This window comes from Hylobates moloch, unplaced genomic scaffold (genome assembly GCF_009828535.3).
Source record: "Hylobates moloch isolate HMO894 unplaced genomic scaffold, HMol_V3 SCAFFOLD_11, whole genome shotgun sequence".
In the NCBI taxonomy this organism is placed as follows: domain Eukaryota; kingdom Metazoa; phylum Chordata; class Mammalia; order Primates; family Hylobatidae; genus Hylobates; species Hylobates moloch.
In genome coordinates, this window is record NW_026652286.1 from 34014482 (window position 1) to 34032595 (window position 18114).

An 18114-nucleotide genomic window follows, 5' to 3' on the forward strand; every position below is an offset into this window, starting at 1 on the left:
TATTATCCTCATTTTGCACATAAGGAATCTGAGACTCAGAGCAGTTAAGGAGTTTGCTAAGTACACAAAGCTGGTAGCTCACAAAGTTGAATTTGAACTGTCCATGCCTTGGCTGATTAGATTGTATCACCCCTCAGAATAGACTTCAGCAATACAGACATTAGGACAATGTTTAAAATGATCATTCAGATTTCTAAAATCTAGATCTTAATTTTTCACTTCACTTCATTTTTATTTTATTCCCTTTCAGTAGATTAGAAAAAAACACGATTTACATTCTACCTAAAATCTTAGAACAAATTTTTAAAAAGGAAAACAAAGTCAATATGTTAAAGGAAAAAGTTGGTAGGCAAATGCAAACTAGAAACTGAACAAACTTCAGAAGTATTACATATATAGGATTTAAGCTGAAAATTCAACATTCTTTAAGTGTACCCAAAGGAATAAATTTTGCTAGACAATCAGATCATAAAATGATTACAGTTTAAAGGCATATTCAATTGAGTCAAGTTTAACTTTTTATCCCAGATTTGACAGAGAAACACTGATGCTACCTCTAGGTCACTGCTCTATCACATTTTGACTCTCCATTTGAAGTTCAAACTTGCAGTTTAAGCAGGATTCTTAACCTAAGAAGAAAGTCTATATAACATATCAGTGCTCACTTCCACCTTCCTGGATGACTTTAGTATGTAACACTCTTCCCGCTCCTACTGATAGCTCTTACTGCTACTTCCACTGCTAGCACATGACTTGAATATTAATGTTTTCTTATATTAATTTAAAAAATAAAAACTTACTGAGTATTTCATATGAGCCAGGAAGGCACCTTCTAGATTCTAAAGACACAAGGAAATGGCCTTTGGTCCAAGTAAATGTACAATTAAAATACAGTGTTAAGTAATAACAGGTAAGTGTTATGGGCCTGCATAGGAGAAACAAACAACCCAGCTTTGAAAGACCACACACAAGCTGGCTTCTCAGAGAAAATGACATTTAACAGAATGTGTGTGTGTGTGGTATGTGTGTGTGTGTTAGGGACAAAAGTGAGGGAGGAAGGCCCTGAAATTACAAAGTAGAATAATAGTGTTTCCAGGCAGAGGAAGTAGCATGTATAACCCCTTAGAAATCAGAAGGCATTAATATGCTTGGGAAATTAAAAATAATTCAGTCAGCCTGGAACATAGAGTATGCAGGAAAAGCAGCTAGAGTTGTACGGAGATAAGAAAGGCCAGATAACTGTGTCTTTTAAGCCACATTAAAAAGATGAATTTTATCTGGGAGTCATGGTGAACTACTGATAAAGATTTTTTTTTTTTTTGAGACGGAGTCTTGCTCTGTTGCCCAGGCTGGAGTGCAGTGGTGAGATCTTGGCTCACTGCTAGCTCCGCCTCACGGGTTCACATCATTCTCCTGCCTCAGCCTCCAGAGTAGCTGGGACTAGCGCCCGCCACCACGCCCGGATAATTTTTCTGTATTTTTAGTAGAGATGGGGTTTCACCATGTTAGCCAGGATGGTGTCGATCTCCTGACCTCATGATCCCCCCTGCCTTGACCTCCCAAAGCGCTGGGATTATAGGCGTGAGCCACCACGCCCGGTCTCTATTGACAGATTTTAAGCAGAAAGGTGATACAAGCATGTTCATAATTTTTAAAAAATCCTTTGGCAGTAATGAGTTTTAGGACACTCTTGTGGTTACCCATATCAAGACATTTACTGGTCTGAATCAAAATAACAGCAATGAGATTCAGGATGTAGTCATTTTGGCTTATGACTGAATTTGAGAGATAAGGAATGCAAACTTCATTAGGGTAGGGTCCATACCTATTTTGCTCAGCACACAGGTCCAAGAGAGCAGATCTTGCCTGGCAAGATAAAGACTTTAAACATTTGTTAAGTGAATAAATTCGGTAGACTAAGGAACACAGGGAGAGAAAGAAGTACTGTTTTGGAGATACAAATTCAGTCTTGTGAATGTCGAGTGTAAAGTGCCTACATGACACCCCAGAAGACAGGTCTAGTAGAGGTGACTGGCTTTGTGGGTCTAAGTTCAGGGAGAGAGCTAGACTATCAATATAGATTTTACTAACCACATACAAGTAGTAACTGAAGCCCTGGGAGTAGAAGAGTTTATCCAGGTAACAGCAATAATAAGTACCCAAGATCCTAACTATATGAAACTAAATCCAAATCTAATTTAAAGGACATCCATTCATCTCACATAAAACAGAGGGAGGCTGAGTAACCATCTCACTGGACCTAATAAGATACCAAGGCCTGAGCCTGAAACTTGAAGAATATCAATCCTTATGGGGCAGAGGAAAAGGAACCTAACGAATGACTAAAAAAGTACTTTTTAACACCCTGAGTTCATACTTCTTCATTCTCCTAATTGCTGAATACCTTTAATTCCCTTTAATATCAGTTATCTCTACCACTACCACCAGGACATGATCATGCTGCTCTTAAATTTGCTAGATCTTAAATGTGATACTCTTCCCTTCTCTAGCCAACATCTCTTTACTCAATACCATCTTTTCTGGTGCTTTCAACCCACTAGTACCCAATTAGTTCCCACTTTACTACATTTACTAATGCCTTTTTAATATCCTTGATTCTCTTTCCTGAATTTACTTCATGATCAACTACTTCATTTTATTTTTTATTTTTTTGAGACAGGGTCTTACTTATTATCCATGCTGGAGTGCAGTGGTGCAATCTCAGCTCACTGCAACCTCCACCTCCCAGGTTCCAGCGATCCTCCCACCTCAGCCTCCCGAGTAGCTGGGACCACAGGCATGTACCACCACGTCCGGCTAATTTTTGTATTTTTTAGTAGAGGTGAGGTTTCTCCATTTTGGCCAGGCTGGTCTCAAACTCCCGGCCTCAAGTGATCCACCAGCCTTGGCCTCCCAAAGTGCTGGGATTACAGGCATGAGCCACCGTGACAGGCCATGATCAAGTATTTTAATTCAATCTTCATCACCCAATGGAGTTTCTGTTACCTGAGACATTTCCATAAGTCATGGTTCTTGACCAGGGGTGATTTTGGTCCCCAACAGACATTTGGTGATGTCTAAAAACATTTTTGGTGGTCACAAGAGTGAGTGAGGCCAGGAATGCTGCTGATAAACCTACCATGCATAGAACAGGCCTCCAGAACAAAGAATTAGCCAGCCCAAAATGTCAATGGTGCTGAAGGTGAGAAACCCTGCTATAAGTCAATGTCCCACATGGTGGTATGTGCTTTTGGCCTTATGTTCTTTATTCCTATTTCAAAATCAGAGTAGACCATACCTAAAATTTCTTACTAACTTTAAGTGTACACTCACTGCTATTTGACATAAAAAGGACTCATTTTTATGGACTCACCAGCAATGCTATACATAACGGAGAATACATGGCTTTAGGATTAAGTGGTAGGATGTGCCAGGAGGTAACTGAAGGCATAAGATAAAATTACATAATTTTACGGAGTATCAAGTTTAGTCAAATACTTGGGGAAAAAACTTTTTTTTATTGAAAATAATAGCTGTATGTTCAGGCTAAACCACTGAAGTTCAATGAAACCTCAGGCTCTAAGTAGAAAACACTCCTTTTCTTAGGCTTAGTGTGGAAGAAATTTTAGAAGCACTGCTCTGAAGACCCCGAAGAAGATGCCCAAGTCATCTTCATGTTTTACTCAGACCCTCAATTCTGGCCAGCACATCAACTTAAATATCTATTCCTATCTCCTCCTGACATTTCTATCACTCCCTCTTCCTTCCCTCTTAAAAACTGTCTAAAAGGCCAGGAACATATCTTACTTATCCCTGAATTCAACCCCCTACAACAAGTCAAATGCCCAGGACTAAGCAGGCACAGTAAGTATTATCTAAAAAATAAAAAGTGAGTAAGAACAAATAACCCCTCACTGGGGGGAGAGGAGTATCAGAAGAAAAATTAAAACATACCAATTACAAGTGGTTCATAATAAAAATGCCAAGATGAGTAAACAAAGGGCAGAGAAGGCAACAAAACACACATGTAGACATTTTACTTATAACAAGCCTTTTGGTTTTATAGCCCCATTGATGACTCCTTCCTTGTAGGTTTTAAAGGAAGCAAAGGATTCCAGAAGGGTTCAGCAAAGAATCAGAGAGAAAAAATGATTAAGGGAGACTAATGCAGACTAATTTGAATAATTTAAAAGAATAATAGTAATTTTTAAACTTCTAAGAAAGAATCTTACATCCTATCATTAAAAAATAAAACCAACATAATGAGGAATATCTGTTGCATGGTGTCAAACAAATGCTAATGTGATATGACAATTAATTCCAAAGAACTATCATAAAGGTATATGAAGTTCATTCAAAGTCAAAAGTCTGGTTGGTTGTTATGAAGAGGCTTGCTACAGTTTCAGGATTTTTTAAGAGGCCTGTAAGAATGTAGATATTCAAATGAGTATTATTCTAATTATTAAATAAATGCTCTACTTGAAATTCCTTTTTGAGATATGCCTGCAGTCAGATTCCTTATGTGTACCAAAATTGAGCTTATAGCCTTCTGATTCAACTTACTATTTATTAGTAAATGTCAGATAAATTCATTCATTTTGAGAGAATTCACAAACTTATGATCGTGAAATAATTTTATTCTAGCTCATTTCCATTTTTTCTTAGTAATATTTTTCCAAAGGCTCAAAATATATGACATATTATATTCTATATGACCCCTCTGTCATCTGTCAAATGGGAATATGTGACTTCTCAACCTCCTAATACTGTTGTGGTGGAGTAAGTGGTGTTTATAAATTTTATCAAAGCATAGTGTCTTACAGAATAGCAGGTAGTCTCACTACCTAGTTACTATTATTATCAAAAGACTATCTAAATTATTTAGTAGTTACAAACAACCTGCCTCAAATGTTCTAAAAAACATACTTTAAATACCCACCAGAAAGGTAATTTAGAGCTTGTTATACAATTTTGCCAGTCACAGAGGAAAACTTTTTCTCCTTGTGATTCACAAGTCATATCCAGTTTTGTGCCATCCTGTAGGAACTTACTAAATTTTTTTTACTAATTTTTTCAGAATACTGAAGAAATACACCAAGCTATCGACAGCTACAATAATTATATACACAAGCACACACTTTTTTCTCCATTCCGAGTGCTCATTTTCCATACCTACCTTGCCACTAAGGACTTCTTCCACTCGCTCTTGTGGTGTCTGTCCAGCTTTCTGCCTCACCAAAACATATACTGAATTCACCTTAGGACAAGACCTCAGCAACTTTTCCAGAAGCACCTTCCCTAGAAAACCGGTAGCTCCTGTGAGGAGGACATTCTTGCCTTCATAGTATTCTGGGATTGAAACCATTTTGATCCTGAGAAAAACATGGCATATAAGCATTAGTTTAAGGATTCACCATCATTCTTACATACTAAAAATCTCTTGGTATTCAAATAAGTATTTTAAAAAGCAGGCAAAAGTCAAAATAGAACATTAACAAGAGAGGACTCTAACCTCAAGTTCATTATAGTAAAGTGGAAAGAAGAATGAGAACTATAGCTTGTTTTTAACCCTGTGTTTTTCCCTTGGATCACCTGAGACAAGTCACTCACCTTCTCTGGACCTGAGTTTCTTTGGTACAATTTGTACTAAAGGATGTCTAAAAATTCCTTCCAGCAATAAGAACTCAAATCTTCATTCAACCTCAGTTATACCCTAAACACAAATGAATGGTGTTTCTCTGACTCCAAAGGGATTTATAACACCAAATACAGGTCAGCAGCAAGACTCAATTACCTAGCTTGTGTAACACTGGAGGTGTCATATTCACCTATCAACACCCATTGAAACAAGAAGAGGTAACACCAAGCCCTTTCTACTACGTGTCTCTTAGTGACAGTATATCCAAAAGGTGCTTAAATCTCCCCTTTTAAAAAGTTAGAGTAAGAAATACATGAGCTGACTTATCTTCTCTACCCAAATTCCTCTGAAACAGCAGAAAAGATATATTAAGAAAACAAACAACCATAATGAAAGGAAAAATAAAAACAAGGTGCAGAAGAATTCATGTATTATGTCACTACAAAAAGCTCTAACACATTCAAAACAATGCTCTGTATTGTTTAGAAATGCATACAGATGGAAAAATATTAATAGATGCATGAGAGGGAGTGCAATACAACCAGAGAGAGAATAAGGAGCTTGAATTGTATTTATGTTTTATTTAAGCTGGGGAGTAGATACATGTGAGTTATGTCCAAATTTTTCATAATTAAAAAATATATGTTCATAACAACCTGGAAAAAATAGCTCCATTAAACTAAGCCAAACAAAAAGGAAGAAAGAAAAGAAACAGAAGAATTTCTGGAAGAAACAGGTAAGACTGAATTGGTAGAATAGCCATACCAGAAGAAACAGCAACCCAAGCAAAACAATCACAGGAAAGGACTATAACGAGGCAAGAGCTCTTTTTACCAATCTCCTAAATGGAATCTGGGAGAAAACATCAAGGTCAGGATCCAGAAGCTGGACTAAAGCATAAGGAAATCAAGATAATGAAAAGATTGCTCACAGAACAGCAGAGCTACTCATCAGTCTTACTTTCTACATAAACTTTGGCTCCCAGGCTTAGTATCTAGATCTGATTGAGAAAAGCATCCAGCACGGGTACTAGGGACAAAAGAGAACTGGAATTTAGCCTGATGGTTGCTCCAAACATCCACAAACGAAGGTGGGAGAGGCAGTGGATCAGGAGAGAGCAAACAAAAACAAACAAAAGAAAAAAGCATTTATAGCGCTCAGAATACATTTTAGGTCCTCAGCCTCTGCTGCTGGCCTTAATGCAAGCTTGTCCAACCCATGGCCCAGGATGGCTTTGAATGCAGCCCAACACATATTCATAAACTTTCTTAAAACATCATTAGTTTTTTTGTGATTTTTTTTTTTAGCTCATTAGCTGTCGTTAGTGTATTTTATGTGTGGCCCAGACAATTCTTCTTCCAATGTGGCTCAGGGAAGCCAAAAGCTTGGATATCCCCACCTTAAAGGAAACTCATGCAGAGTTCTCAATCATACCATCTGTGGAAAAGCTCTTTTGAGAAAACAGACCTCAAAAAACTAGAGCAAGCCAGTATCAGCTACCAAAACCAACCACCCTATTCCATTATAAATACAAATAGATAACCACGGATCACCAGATATTTGAAAAATACCTACAAAATAAAGAAAGACCAAAATGAAAAGCAATAGAACTACAAAGGAAACTAAGGTAAGGAAAAATTTTAAGATATCTTAAATTCCTATATTCTCTAAGTTGTTCACAAGACTGCTACATCCATAATATAATTACTAAAAAAGGAAACAAATAATATGAAAGCATTTAGAAATTGGAAATTCAGGTCTAAGTACAAAATCCAATAAATAAATAGACTATTAAAATTAATAGCCCCCAAGCGAATTTAATGTCACCTGATTACCAGGTTTATATGGAGAAAAAATGTATTTCTATATACCAACAACAAACAGTGAAAAATTTTAAACTCAAAATTATACCACTTAAAACAGTATAAAACACCAAAATTACAGAAAAAAATAAGTGTTGGTGAAGACGTACAAAAATTAGAACAATCATACACTGTTGGTGGGACTGTAAAATGGCTCAGCTGCTGTGTAAAAATGTTTGGCAGTTCCTTAAAAAGTTAAACAGAATTATCATATGACCCAGCAATTCCACTCCTAGGTAAACATACCAAAAAACTGAAAACAGGTTCTCAAACAAGTTGACACAGGTTTGTAAAGTTAAGTATCCCCTATCTGTAATGCTTTGGACCAGAAGCATTTCATAGTTCAGATTTTTTTCAAATTTGGAATATCTGCATTATGCTTACTGGTTGAACATCCCCAATCTGAACATTTGAAATCTGGAAGCATTTCCTTACAGCATCATGTTGGTGCTTAAAAGTTTTTCCTTCTGGAGAAAGTCTCACTCTGTCACCCAGGCTGGAGTGCAGTGATGTGATCTCGGCTCACTGCATCCTCTACCTCCTGGGTTCAAGTGAATCTCCTGCCTCAGCCTTCGAGTAGCTGGGACTACAGGTGCCCGCCACCATGCCCAGCTAATTTTTGTATTTTTAGTAGAGATGGAGTTTCTCCATGTTGGACAGGCTGGTTGTGAACTCCTGACCTCAAGTGCTAGGATTACTGGCATGAGCCACCACACCCAGCCAAAAGTTTTGAATTTTGGAGCATTCTGAATTTCAGATTTTTGGATTAGGGATACTCAATCTATAGCAGCACTGCTCACAATAGCCAAATGGCACAAATAGCCCATATGTCAATCAGCAAATGAATAAACAAATTGTGGTATATACATACAATGGAATACTACTGAGCCATAAAAAAGAACAAAGTTCTGATACTTACTACAACATGGATGAACCTCAAAAACATATCAAGTGAAAGAAGTCAGACACAAAAGGTCACATATTGTATGATTCCCTTCATATGAAATATCCAAAACAGATACATATACAGAGACAGAATGCAAATTGGTAGTTGCCTGTGCCTGTGGCATAGGGGAATAGAGAGTATAGAGAAACTGCTTAAGGAGTTTTACTTTCGAATGATGAAATGTTTTGGAACTAGATAGAGGTGGCAGTTGCACAACACTGAATGTACTAAATGCCACTGAACTGCTCACTTTAATGGTGCTATGATTTGAATGTGTCCCCTCCAAAATTCAGGTTTTGCCAATGTGATATACTATTAAGAGGAGGGTTCTTTAAGAGGAGATAAGGGCAGGAGGGCTCCTTCCTCATCAATGGGATTAAGGGCCTCATAAAAGTGGCTTCACTCAACATTGTGCTAGTTTGCTTCTTGCTTTTCTTTCTGCCTTCTGCCAGGTGAGGACACAACGTTCCTTCCCCCTGGAGGGTTCAACAACAACGTGCCATCTCAGAAGCAGGGAGCAGCTCTCACCAGACGACCGAAACAATCGGTGAATTTTGATCTTGAACTTCCCAGCCTCCCGAATGGTGAGAAATAGATTTCTGTTCTTTACAGATTACCCAGTCTAAGATATTTTGTTATAGCAGCACAAAACAGACAGACACAAATGGTTGTTTTATATTATGTGAATCTCATCTCAATAAATTATTTTTTAAAAAATCATCAAGAATTGGAAAAGGATAGAAAACATATATAAGACCTCTATTCTAAAACCTACTAAATACTGACAGAAATTAAACAACACCTAAATAAGTGGAGACATATACTATATTCCTAGATTGGAAGACTGAAGATGTCAATTTACCATCCTTAGAGTCAATATAATCCCAATCAAAATCTACGCTGTTTTTTTTAATATGGAAACTGAGATTTTAAAATGTTTATGGAAATACAAAGGGCCAAGATTAGCCAAGACAAACATAAATAACAAAGATGGAGAACTTACATTACCATATATTGAGATGTATTATAAAGCTACAGGAATGTGGTATTAGGACAAGAAGACAATGGTGCAGAGTCATTATCCATACAGAAAAAATGAAATTTTGAACTCTATCTCACACTATACACAGAAATTCAGATAAACTGGAGATCTAAATGTGAAAGGTAAAACAATTATGTTTCTACAAGATTATAGAGGAGGACCATTTCCATGACTTTCATGCAGTCATTTCTTAAATAGAACATAAAAAGGAAAATATTGCTACACGGGACAAAACTAAAATTAAGTTTATCCCAAGACATTAACAATAAAAAGAAAAGGCAAACCAGAGTAAAAGATATTTGTAATATATATATAATGAAAACATTAATATCTAGAATACATAAATATGTAAATTCCAAATCAGTAAGAGATAAACCAATAGAAAAATGGGAAAGGCTTGAACAAACAAGAAAAGAAAGTATACAAATGGGCATTACCAAAGAGGATCAGGCCAGGCATGGTGGTTCACACCTGTAATCCCAGCACTTTAGGAGGCTGAGGCGGACGGATTACCTGAGGTCAGGAGTTCGGAGACCAGCCTGGCCAACATGGTGAAATCCCATCTCTACTAAAAATACAAAAATTAGTCGGTTGTGGTGGCACACGCCTTTAATCCCCGCTACTTGGGAGGCTGAGGCAGGAGAACTGCTTGAGCCCAGGAGACGGAGGTTGCAGTGAGCCAAGATCCTGCCACTGCACTCCAGCCTGGCCGACAGAGCAAGACTCCGTCTCAAAAAAAAAAAAAAAGAGATCGAAATGACAACACACGAAAAGGGGCTCAACTTCATTAGTTATCAAGTTAAAACCCCTATGTGATCCCACTACACTGACCCTCAGAATAACGGTGCACAATAACTGGAACTCTCATCTTACTGCTGGAGAAAGTACAGGTTGATATAATACTTAGGAAAGATGGTACTACCTGCTAAAGCTGAACATTCACATATCATAAGACCTAGCAATTCCACTCTTAATTATATACCCAACAGAAATGAGTACATATGTTCATCAAAAGAACAAGCAAGTATGGTTATAACGGCACCATTTCTGTTGGCCCAAAATAAAACCCAAGTGTTCATCAACAATATAACATATACAGTGTGGTATATGCATATGATGAAATATTTAAAAACAATAAAAATGAAGGAACGATCGCTAAAACACAATGTGGACGGATCTCACAAAGGGAGCACTGAGCTGGTAAGGCCAGGTAAAAAAGTATGTACTACTATATGATGCCATTTATATAAAGTTCAAACTAGGCAAAACTTACCTATGGCCAAAAGTCTTGCAGGGAAGAAGAGGGAGTGACCAGAAGGTAACATGAAGGAGACTTCTGGGATACTGGTCATGTTCTATTTCTTGATCTAGGAGGCTGACTTTTTAAAAATTCATCAAGCTGTCCACTTAGAATATATGGACTTTCTGAATTTATTGTATTTCGATAAAACATTTACTTTGAAAAATAAAAACAAACAGGGTGATCATATGTCCTAGTTTGCCTGGAAAAAGCCTGGTTTATACATGCTGCTCCCACTTAATTTTGATTAATTTCTCAGAAGTGTCTCAGTTTGCACAATAAATTATATGGTTACCTTCATTATAATCTACTTCAGGTTTGAGACTATTTCAAGATTTCAGTGACAAAAAGCCTAATTAAAACTACAGAGCATTGAAGTTCAAATGAATGGTCCCAGCTACTCTGAAGGCTGAGAGAGAGGTGATCGCTTGAGCCCAGGAGTTCAAGGTCAGCCTGGGCAACACAGAAGACCCCATCTCTTAAAAAAAATAAATAAATAAAATGGTTTGATGTCAATAACCTCATATGGGAGATATGAAGAATAGTTCTGCATCAATATACTTCCTAACAAGTAGGTATTAATGACAATTACATACTCAATATATATTAAATAGTATACTGAGAACATACCTAGAACAGCTAATTCTTTGAGCTTTTTTTCTTACGTAAAAATTTATTCAACAAATATTTATTAAGGACCTACTAGGTACCAGGCACCAGAAAGTTTTCCATAGGTGTACATATGCATGTAAGACAGAGAAAGATATTAAGCAGTTTTCCCTCTAACAATTGAGAAATTAGAGCCTGTGATTAGTTCAACCCTAAAAAAAAACCAAAATGATGTACTGCCTTCAGTTATCAAGATATCTGCCCTACCAAAGCCTAAACAGCTAATCTGTCACCACCAAATAGCAGAAAATTTTTACCAAACTTAATTCTCTTCAAGCCTAACAGAATAAAGATTGCTTGCTAAGAGAGTTGTAGAGTGAAGCGACTTCTTTCAAAGCTATTAACAAGTGATTTTATACTACTATAATGACTTAACGCAGTTTTCCTCCTAGGGAAAAAAAAACAATTCCCACAACTTAGCATAATGCCACCAAAAACTTTACAAGCACTAAATATTTTTAAACCCTGCCTCTGGCTCAAAGGAAAGCTGCACTAATTTGAAAAGAAATGTATTCTTGGCTTCCCCATCCAACCAAAACACTTCACCCTACAAACTTATTGGCAAAGCCAATAAAAATGAGAATTCTTTTAAGAGAAGTTCAGACTTGTCCTATCTTCCACAGTCCTGCCAGAGTGGCCAGAAGCAACTAGAAAAGCAAAAGCCATGAAAGGAATGCTGACAATCCTTCCAGAGCATGCTGTTCAGATTCCTGCTACATCTACAAGCGCCTATCATCTGTTGAGAAGTAGCTGCACCACTGCAATATAAGAAAAGCTGCAGCATTAGCATTCCCACACACTTGGGGAAGGGGACGACAGGACTGTGAAAGGTGATTTACATTTATTTTCACTGTTCTTGAGCTGCTTTAGGAAATATCACCTAGCAGTCGTAGCTAGCTATTTTGTTCAAAACACACCTTATCTTTTGACTCAAATTAAAGAAGCAGAAATCTTTCTGAAGATCAGCAAAATGCTGAGTACCATACATCACCATTATTTTCAAGGAATTCACTTAGGCTTACTTACAAAGTGGGTTTTCCTAGTGGCTGTAAAAAAATATTATCACATATTTGCATTTATAAGTGCATTAAGAGAAACATATTACAAAGCTACTTAAGATATATTTACTTGCTAGGAGTTCAAGTCCAAACTCTGCCACTTAGCAGCTATGAGATCCTAAGATAAAGCTACTACTCTGAACCTGTTTCCTCATTTGCAAAAGAACACGCGGGTCTCATGGGCCAAAAGAGCCTGAAATGACAAATGGAGAATCACAGAGAACTTCTAAGGTAACACCCCACTCAATATAAACCTGCACTTCTGTAACATGATTGTATTCTCTTAATAAATGCCCTAATATTAATGGAAGGCTAATCATGTTGTTTCATTAATTTTAGAAACTTCTGGGTAATTAAAGACAAGATCCTCTCATTTTCAACTTTTAATATAAGAGTTTTTTAAATAGATAAAGCAATTAAAAGGAGAGACTGCAGTATTCCAATAATCAGAAAAGTGTAAACCTGGTCCGAAGATATTGAGTTACCACAACTGATTGTTCACAGTTACAGATTGCCTCTTTGTTCTACTTGTTCCCTTCTTCTCACTATCGCACCTGACTAGTCATTTTTTAAAAAGCACAAAAAATTATCATTTTTTTTTTTAAAAAGGCAGCTTTTTGGTGCCAAGAAATGAGAACTCCTTTTTCTGTATTGGAATTTAAAACAACTCAAATTAATTAAAACTTTTAACATAATATTAGCTGATTATTTCGGATACTTGCTAAGCAGTAAGACAAATACGAACAAATATATAAGAAGTGGGGTATGGGGAAAGGAAATGAGAGGAAATTCCATAGGCCAGCCAGGTAGAATAAGAATGAAGTTTTAAAGAAGACTCACCAGTGATGAGAAAAATACATAGTTAAGGGAAGAAATGGAAAGAAAAATTTATTTAGCACAAACTGTCTCTCTCTCTCATGCCTTCAGATACTATTTTCCAAAAGTCTCCTTAATAACTTTTCTTGCCTAAGGTCCCTCAGCACGTCTATACGGGTAGGGTGAAATTGGAACCAAATCTTCTAACTAAATCCCACTTTTAGAGAAGGCACATAAAGTTTCTACTTGTCCTTCAGCGAGGTCAAGGCATCATGTCATGAATGAGAATTGAGTGCACAGCACTAGAAGAGAAGTTCAGAGAAAGTGAAGGGGTTAAAATAGATGATGTGGAAGGTCCTACCCAGTTCTAAAGTTGTATGACTCACGACAGGAGGAAACAACAGCAGTCTCCACTACAAGGCCTCAGCTTTTACTAACTGCATACAATGGACAAAAATCTGCTCCACAGAAAATTTTAACATATGAAATTAGACAAACTCTTGCTAAGAATCCTTAAAAATTCCACATCATTGCATTAAAAGTTGATGGGCCAAACCAGCAACTCAGAATAGAAATTTTACTGTTAAAAAATTCAGGCTCTCTCTTCCTTTCTCCACCATCATTGTGTGTGCTCGACTTGGCTTCTCACCACGTCTTCTCACAAGAGTTTCCGGATTAAGCATTTCCTGGCCAAGAAACAAAAGCAAAAAATTGTCCTATTCCCAGTGGATTTAGATGAAAACTGGTAATAAAATCAGGTACAACTCCAAAAGGAGACACTGGAGAAGAACCAGACTGGGTCTATAAAGAACTGCACATGAGATGGCACACATACTTACGCTATGTCAAGGTCACGACCATGTCACCGTATCAAGCTGAAAATGTCACCACTATCTGGACAGTTGGACATGTCTTATTGGGAATATATTTTTTCTCTCTGTATGTGCTATGAAGGTGCCAGTTGGCTGGGTTCAATAATAAATATGTGAGACCTTGCATTTCAAAAAACAAAAAAAATCAGGTAGTTAAAATCTAAAGGCAATTAGACTTTACCAGGATTTCCCTGAGGGCCATGTCCAGAGGCAGCCAAAACAAGTGGTCTACTGTCAACCTTAGAACACTACTCAGAAGACCATCTTCTAGGTGGATTTAATTATTGACACTATCAATTTGAATAAAAAGACATCATTTTCAGGTAAGACGCACATATCAAAGATCAGTGACTTTATTTCCAACGCCACCCTACCTGACCCACAGAGAGATGTTACCTAGATAGAATCTTTTATTGATATATTAGAAATAAAAAAACCCCAAGGCAGTAGAGTTAATAAGGTAGGGTAGAAAACAAGAAGCTTTGGGGTCTTGCTTAAGAATAATAATACATTCAAACACGTTTCTACAAATACCTATACCAAGGTAATCCTATGGATCACTTCAGTTTGAAAATACACATTGTAACCTAAACGCCTTAAACTTAAATGGTCGCCATGTTCACAAAGCAATAAAGTACACAGACTAGTGAGCTATTAGGAAACTAAATGTTTAGTGAAAACATTTTCCATACTGAATGAAGTGAGGCCCAGCTTATAAACTCTCCTTCCTAAATAAGGTAGGCCCTTTATAGAAACAAGCCTTTCAGATAACCCGGTGCCAAGACACAGTAGAAATCCCTGGGACTCCGAGTCTAGCAGGTTTAGGTTAGAATCTGAACTCACCTATTTATCGTGTTGTTGAGCTTGCTTACCTGTTTGGGCCTGCAGTTTCTTTATCTTTAAAATACAGATGGCCGGGCGCGGTGGCTCACGCTTGTAATCCCAGCACTTTGGGAGGCCGAGGCGGGCGGATCACGAGGTCGGGAGATCGAGACCACAGTGAAACCCCGTCTCTACCAAAAATACAAAAAATTAGCCGGGCGTGGTGGCGGGCGCCTGTAGTCCCAGCTACTCGGAGAGGCTGAGGCAGGAGAATGGCGTGAACCCGGGAGGCGGAGCTTGCAGTGAGCCGAGATTGCGCCACTGCACTCCAGCCTGGGCAACAGAGCGAGACTCCATCTCAAAAAAAAAAAAAAAATACAGATAAAACACCCAACCCACCCAACTCTATCTTACAGCATTTTTGTGAAGATAAACACAAAAGACTGGGCACACAATTACATTTCCTTATGCATCTTCCCTTTACTTCTATGGTAATGATTCTCAGTATGGTCCTTCAGCTGTCAGTCTGATCTGTAATATTTCAGAAATAGTCTAAAAATTTTTAATGTGATGCTCAACCTGTATTTTCCTTCTTTTACTAATCTTTATTACTTAAATTCATTCCATTTCTTTATTAGATGGAAAATGTATTAAAAACATTAGATGGTTACTTATGTATGAAACAAATAATTAACAGGACTCTAACAGGATGGATTTCCTGGATGGAATGTAAAAAATTATTTTCCCTCTCGAGATAATGTTGATCTTGGAAATGGATGTACCTTCTTCTATCTCCTGCGAGATACACCTCATTCACAATGTTCACCATGTTCACAAAGCAATAAAGTACATAGAATATACAAATATAGTACAATACCCAATATAGTACTGCAGTCAAGTCTAGACTGGCTCTACTTGTATGCATCTTTCTGTATCATCATTTATTGTACAAACCCAGTAACTCACAACAAGTGTATTTGTAAAGACTCTTAGTTCCATGTTTTAGCTGCTACATATTTATTTAGGGAAACTAAGTACTGCAATGGAAAGTCTCAAATTGAATATCTAACTATTAAATCCAGCTACCTAAAAATTTCTACCACCTATAGCTATACCTGGAAGTCTGGCCCATTTACGTGTTTTTTCTATTAAAATTGGCTCTTCTGTGCCTTCTGCAAGTAAACAAATTCAAAGTCAAAACCTACCAATGAAGCTAAGCACAGTTGTTCACGCCTGTGATCCCAGCACTTTGGGAGCCCAGGCAGGAGGACCACTTGAGGCCAGGAGTTCAAGACCAGCCTGGGCAACATCACTAGACCCCATCTCTATGAAAAATTGTTTAAAAAAACAAAAAACTTACCAATGGAGAGGCAGCTTTGAGCAAATGGACAAATAACAAAATATTAGTATTTAATCTATGTTTTTATTTTTTTACTCCCAATCAGGTGCAATTCCTGTGTTTAACACAGCTATATCTTTGTCATTAATTCTTTTTTTTTTTTGAGATGGAGTCTTGTTCTGTCGGCCAGGCTGGAGTGCAGTGGCGTGATCTCGGCTTGCTGCAACCTCCGCCTCCCAGGTTCAAGCAATTCTCCTGCCTCAACCACCCAAGTAGCTGGGATTACAGGCACCCACCACCACGTCCAGCTAATTTTTGTATTGTTAATAGAGACGGGGTTTCACCGTGTTGGCCAGGCTGGTCTCGAACTCCTGACCTCAAAAAATCCACCTGCCTCAGCCTCCCACCCAAAGTGCTGGGCTTACAGGCGTGAGCCACCACTCCCGGCTGTCATTATTTAATTAATTCTGCTTATCTCATTATCTTATCCCTTTCAGCTGGAAGACCACATGGTAGGAGTACTGAAAGAAATTCAAGCAGCAGATAGAAAGTTACGTTAAATAATCTTTTAATATTCATTAGATTGCCTGAGTTTAAAAGTAAAAGAAAAAATATCTTCAAATGTCCTTTAAAAAGGGGAACTGGCCGAGAGCAGTGGCTCATGCCTATAATCCCAGCACTGTGGGAGGCCAAGGTGGGCAGATTGCTTGAGCCCGTGAGTTTGAGACCAGCCTTGGCAACAAGGCAAAACCCCATCTTGAAAAAAAAAATACAAAACTAATCCAGGCGTAGTGGTGCACACCTGTGATTCTAGCTACTTGGAAGGCTGAGGTGGAAGGATCACTTGAGCCCAGGAGGTTGAGACTACAGTTAGCCATAATTGCGCCACTGCACTCCAGCCTAGGTGACAGAGTGAGACCCTGCCTCAAAAGTAAAAAACTAAAAAAGTAAAAAGGATAATCAACTAAGAAATAGTCTAAACCAGGAGCTGGCAAAGGTTTCTGTAAAGGGCCAATTAACAAGCATTTTCCACTTTGTGAACCATACAATCTCAGCAACAACTTCTCAGCTCTGCCACTGTACCAGGAAAGCAGCCATGGATAATAAATAAATGAATGGGTGTGGCTGTGTTCCAATAAAACTTCAAAAAAACAGGAAGACAGTTTGCAGGCCATAGTTTGCCAACCTCTGTTTTAAACAATGATTTCCAATATTCCACAAACATTCAGAAAAATGAAGTATAAATGAGAAAGACATCAATGGGAAAGCAGTACATCTAAATATTCGTTATCTATGATTTCACTACTACTATTGTTACTGCCACACTGTAAAATGGGCAATAAATGCTTGTTTGATACAATAATATCTTCGTAAACAAAACAACACATTAATGCCAGGCTTCAGAAATATAGATATGCCAGAGGCTGAATGCAAAAGGACGACATGACCTATAGCCTTTTTCAACATATATATTTTTTAAAATTTGTATTTCTAAAAGGAAAGCCCATTAAAGATATGCAGGGATGAGGCTTGGGCTGTATTATTTTGCAGAAAAGACTACAAGTGAAGAAGAACACATAACATAATCCTGTCACAAACTCAGAGAAACTCTTGCCCACTACTTTGTTCAAAAACTTCATACAATAAAAAAAAAAAAAAAAGCACGGAATTTAAAAGTACGGATGGGAAAGTAGTATTGGAGTATTCTGGCTACCTATCACTACGTAACAAAACCACTCTAAAACTTAGT

The 18114-nt window shown here is 37.6% G+C and overlaps 1 protein-coding gene across 2 annotated transcripts in view; it reads right to left on the reverse strand.

Moving 5' to 3' along the window:
- The window catches only part of FAR1 (fatty acyl-CoA reductase 1), a 62904-nt gene that overhangs the window by 31632 nt on the left and 13158 nt on the right, over positions 1 to 18114 (reverse strand). For both annotated transcript variants that reach the window (XM_032166550.2, XM_032166549.2), the window contains exon 2: positions 5177 to 5372. In XM_032166550.2, the coding sequence (XP_032022441.1) occupies positions 5177 to 5365 (189 nt within the window). In that variant the 5' untranslated portion in view covers positions 5366 to 5372. The remainder of the gene's footprint in view (positions 1 to 5176; positions 5373 to 18114) is intronic.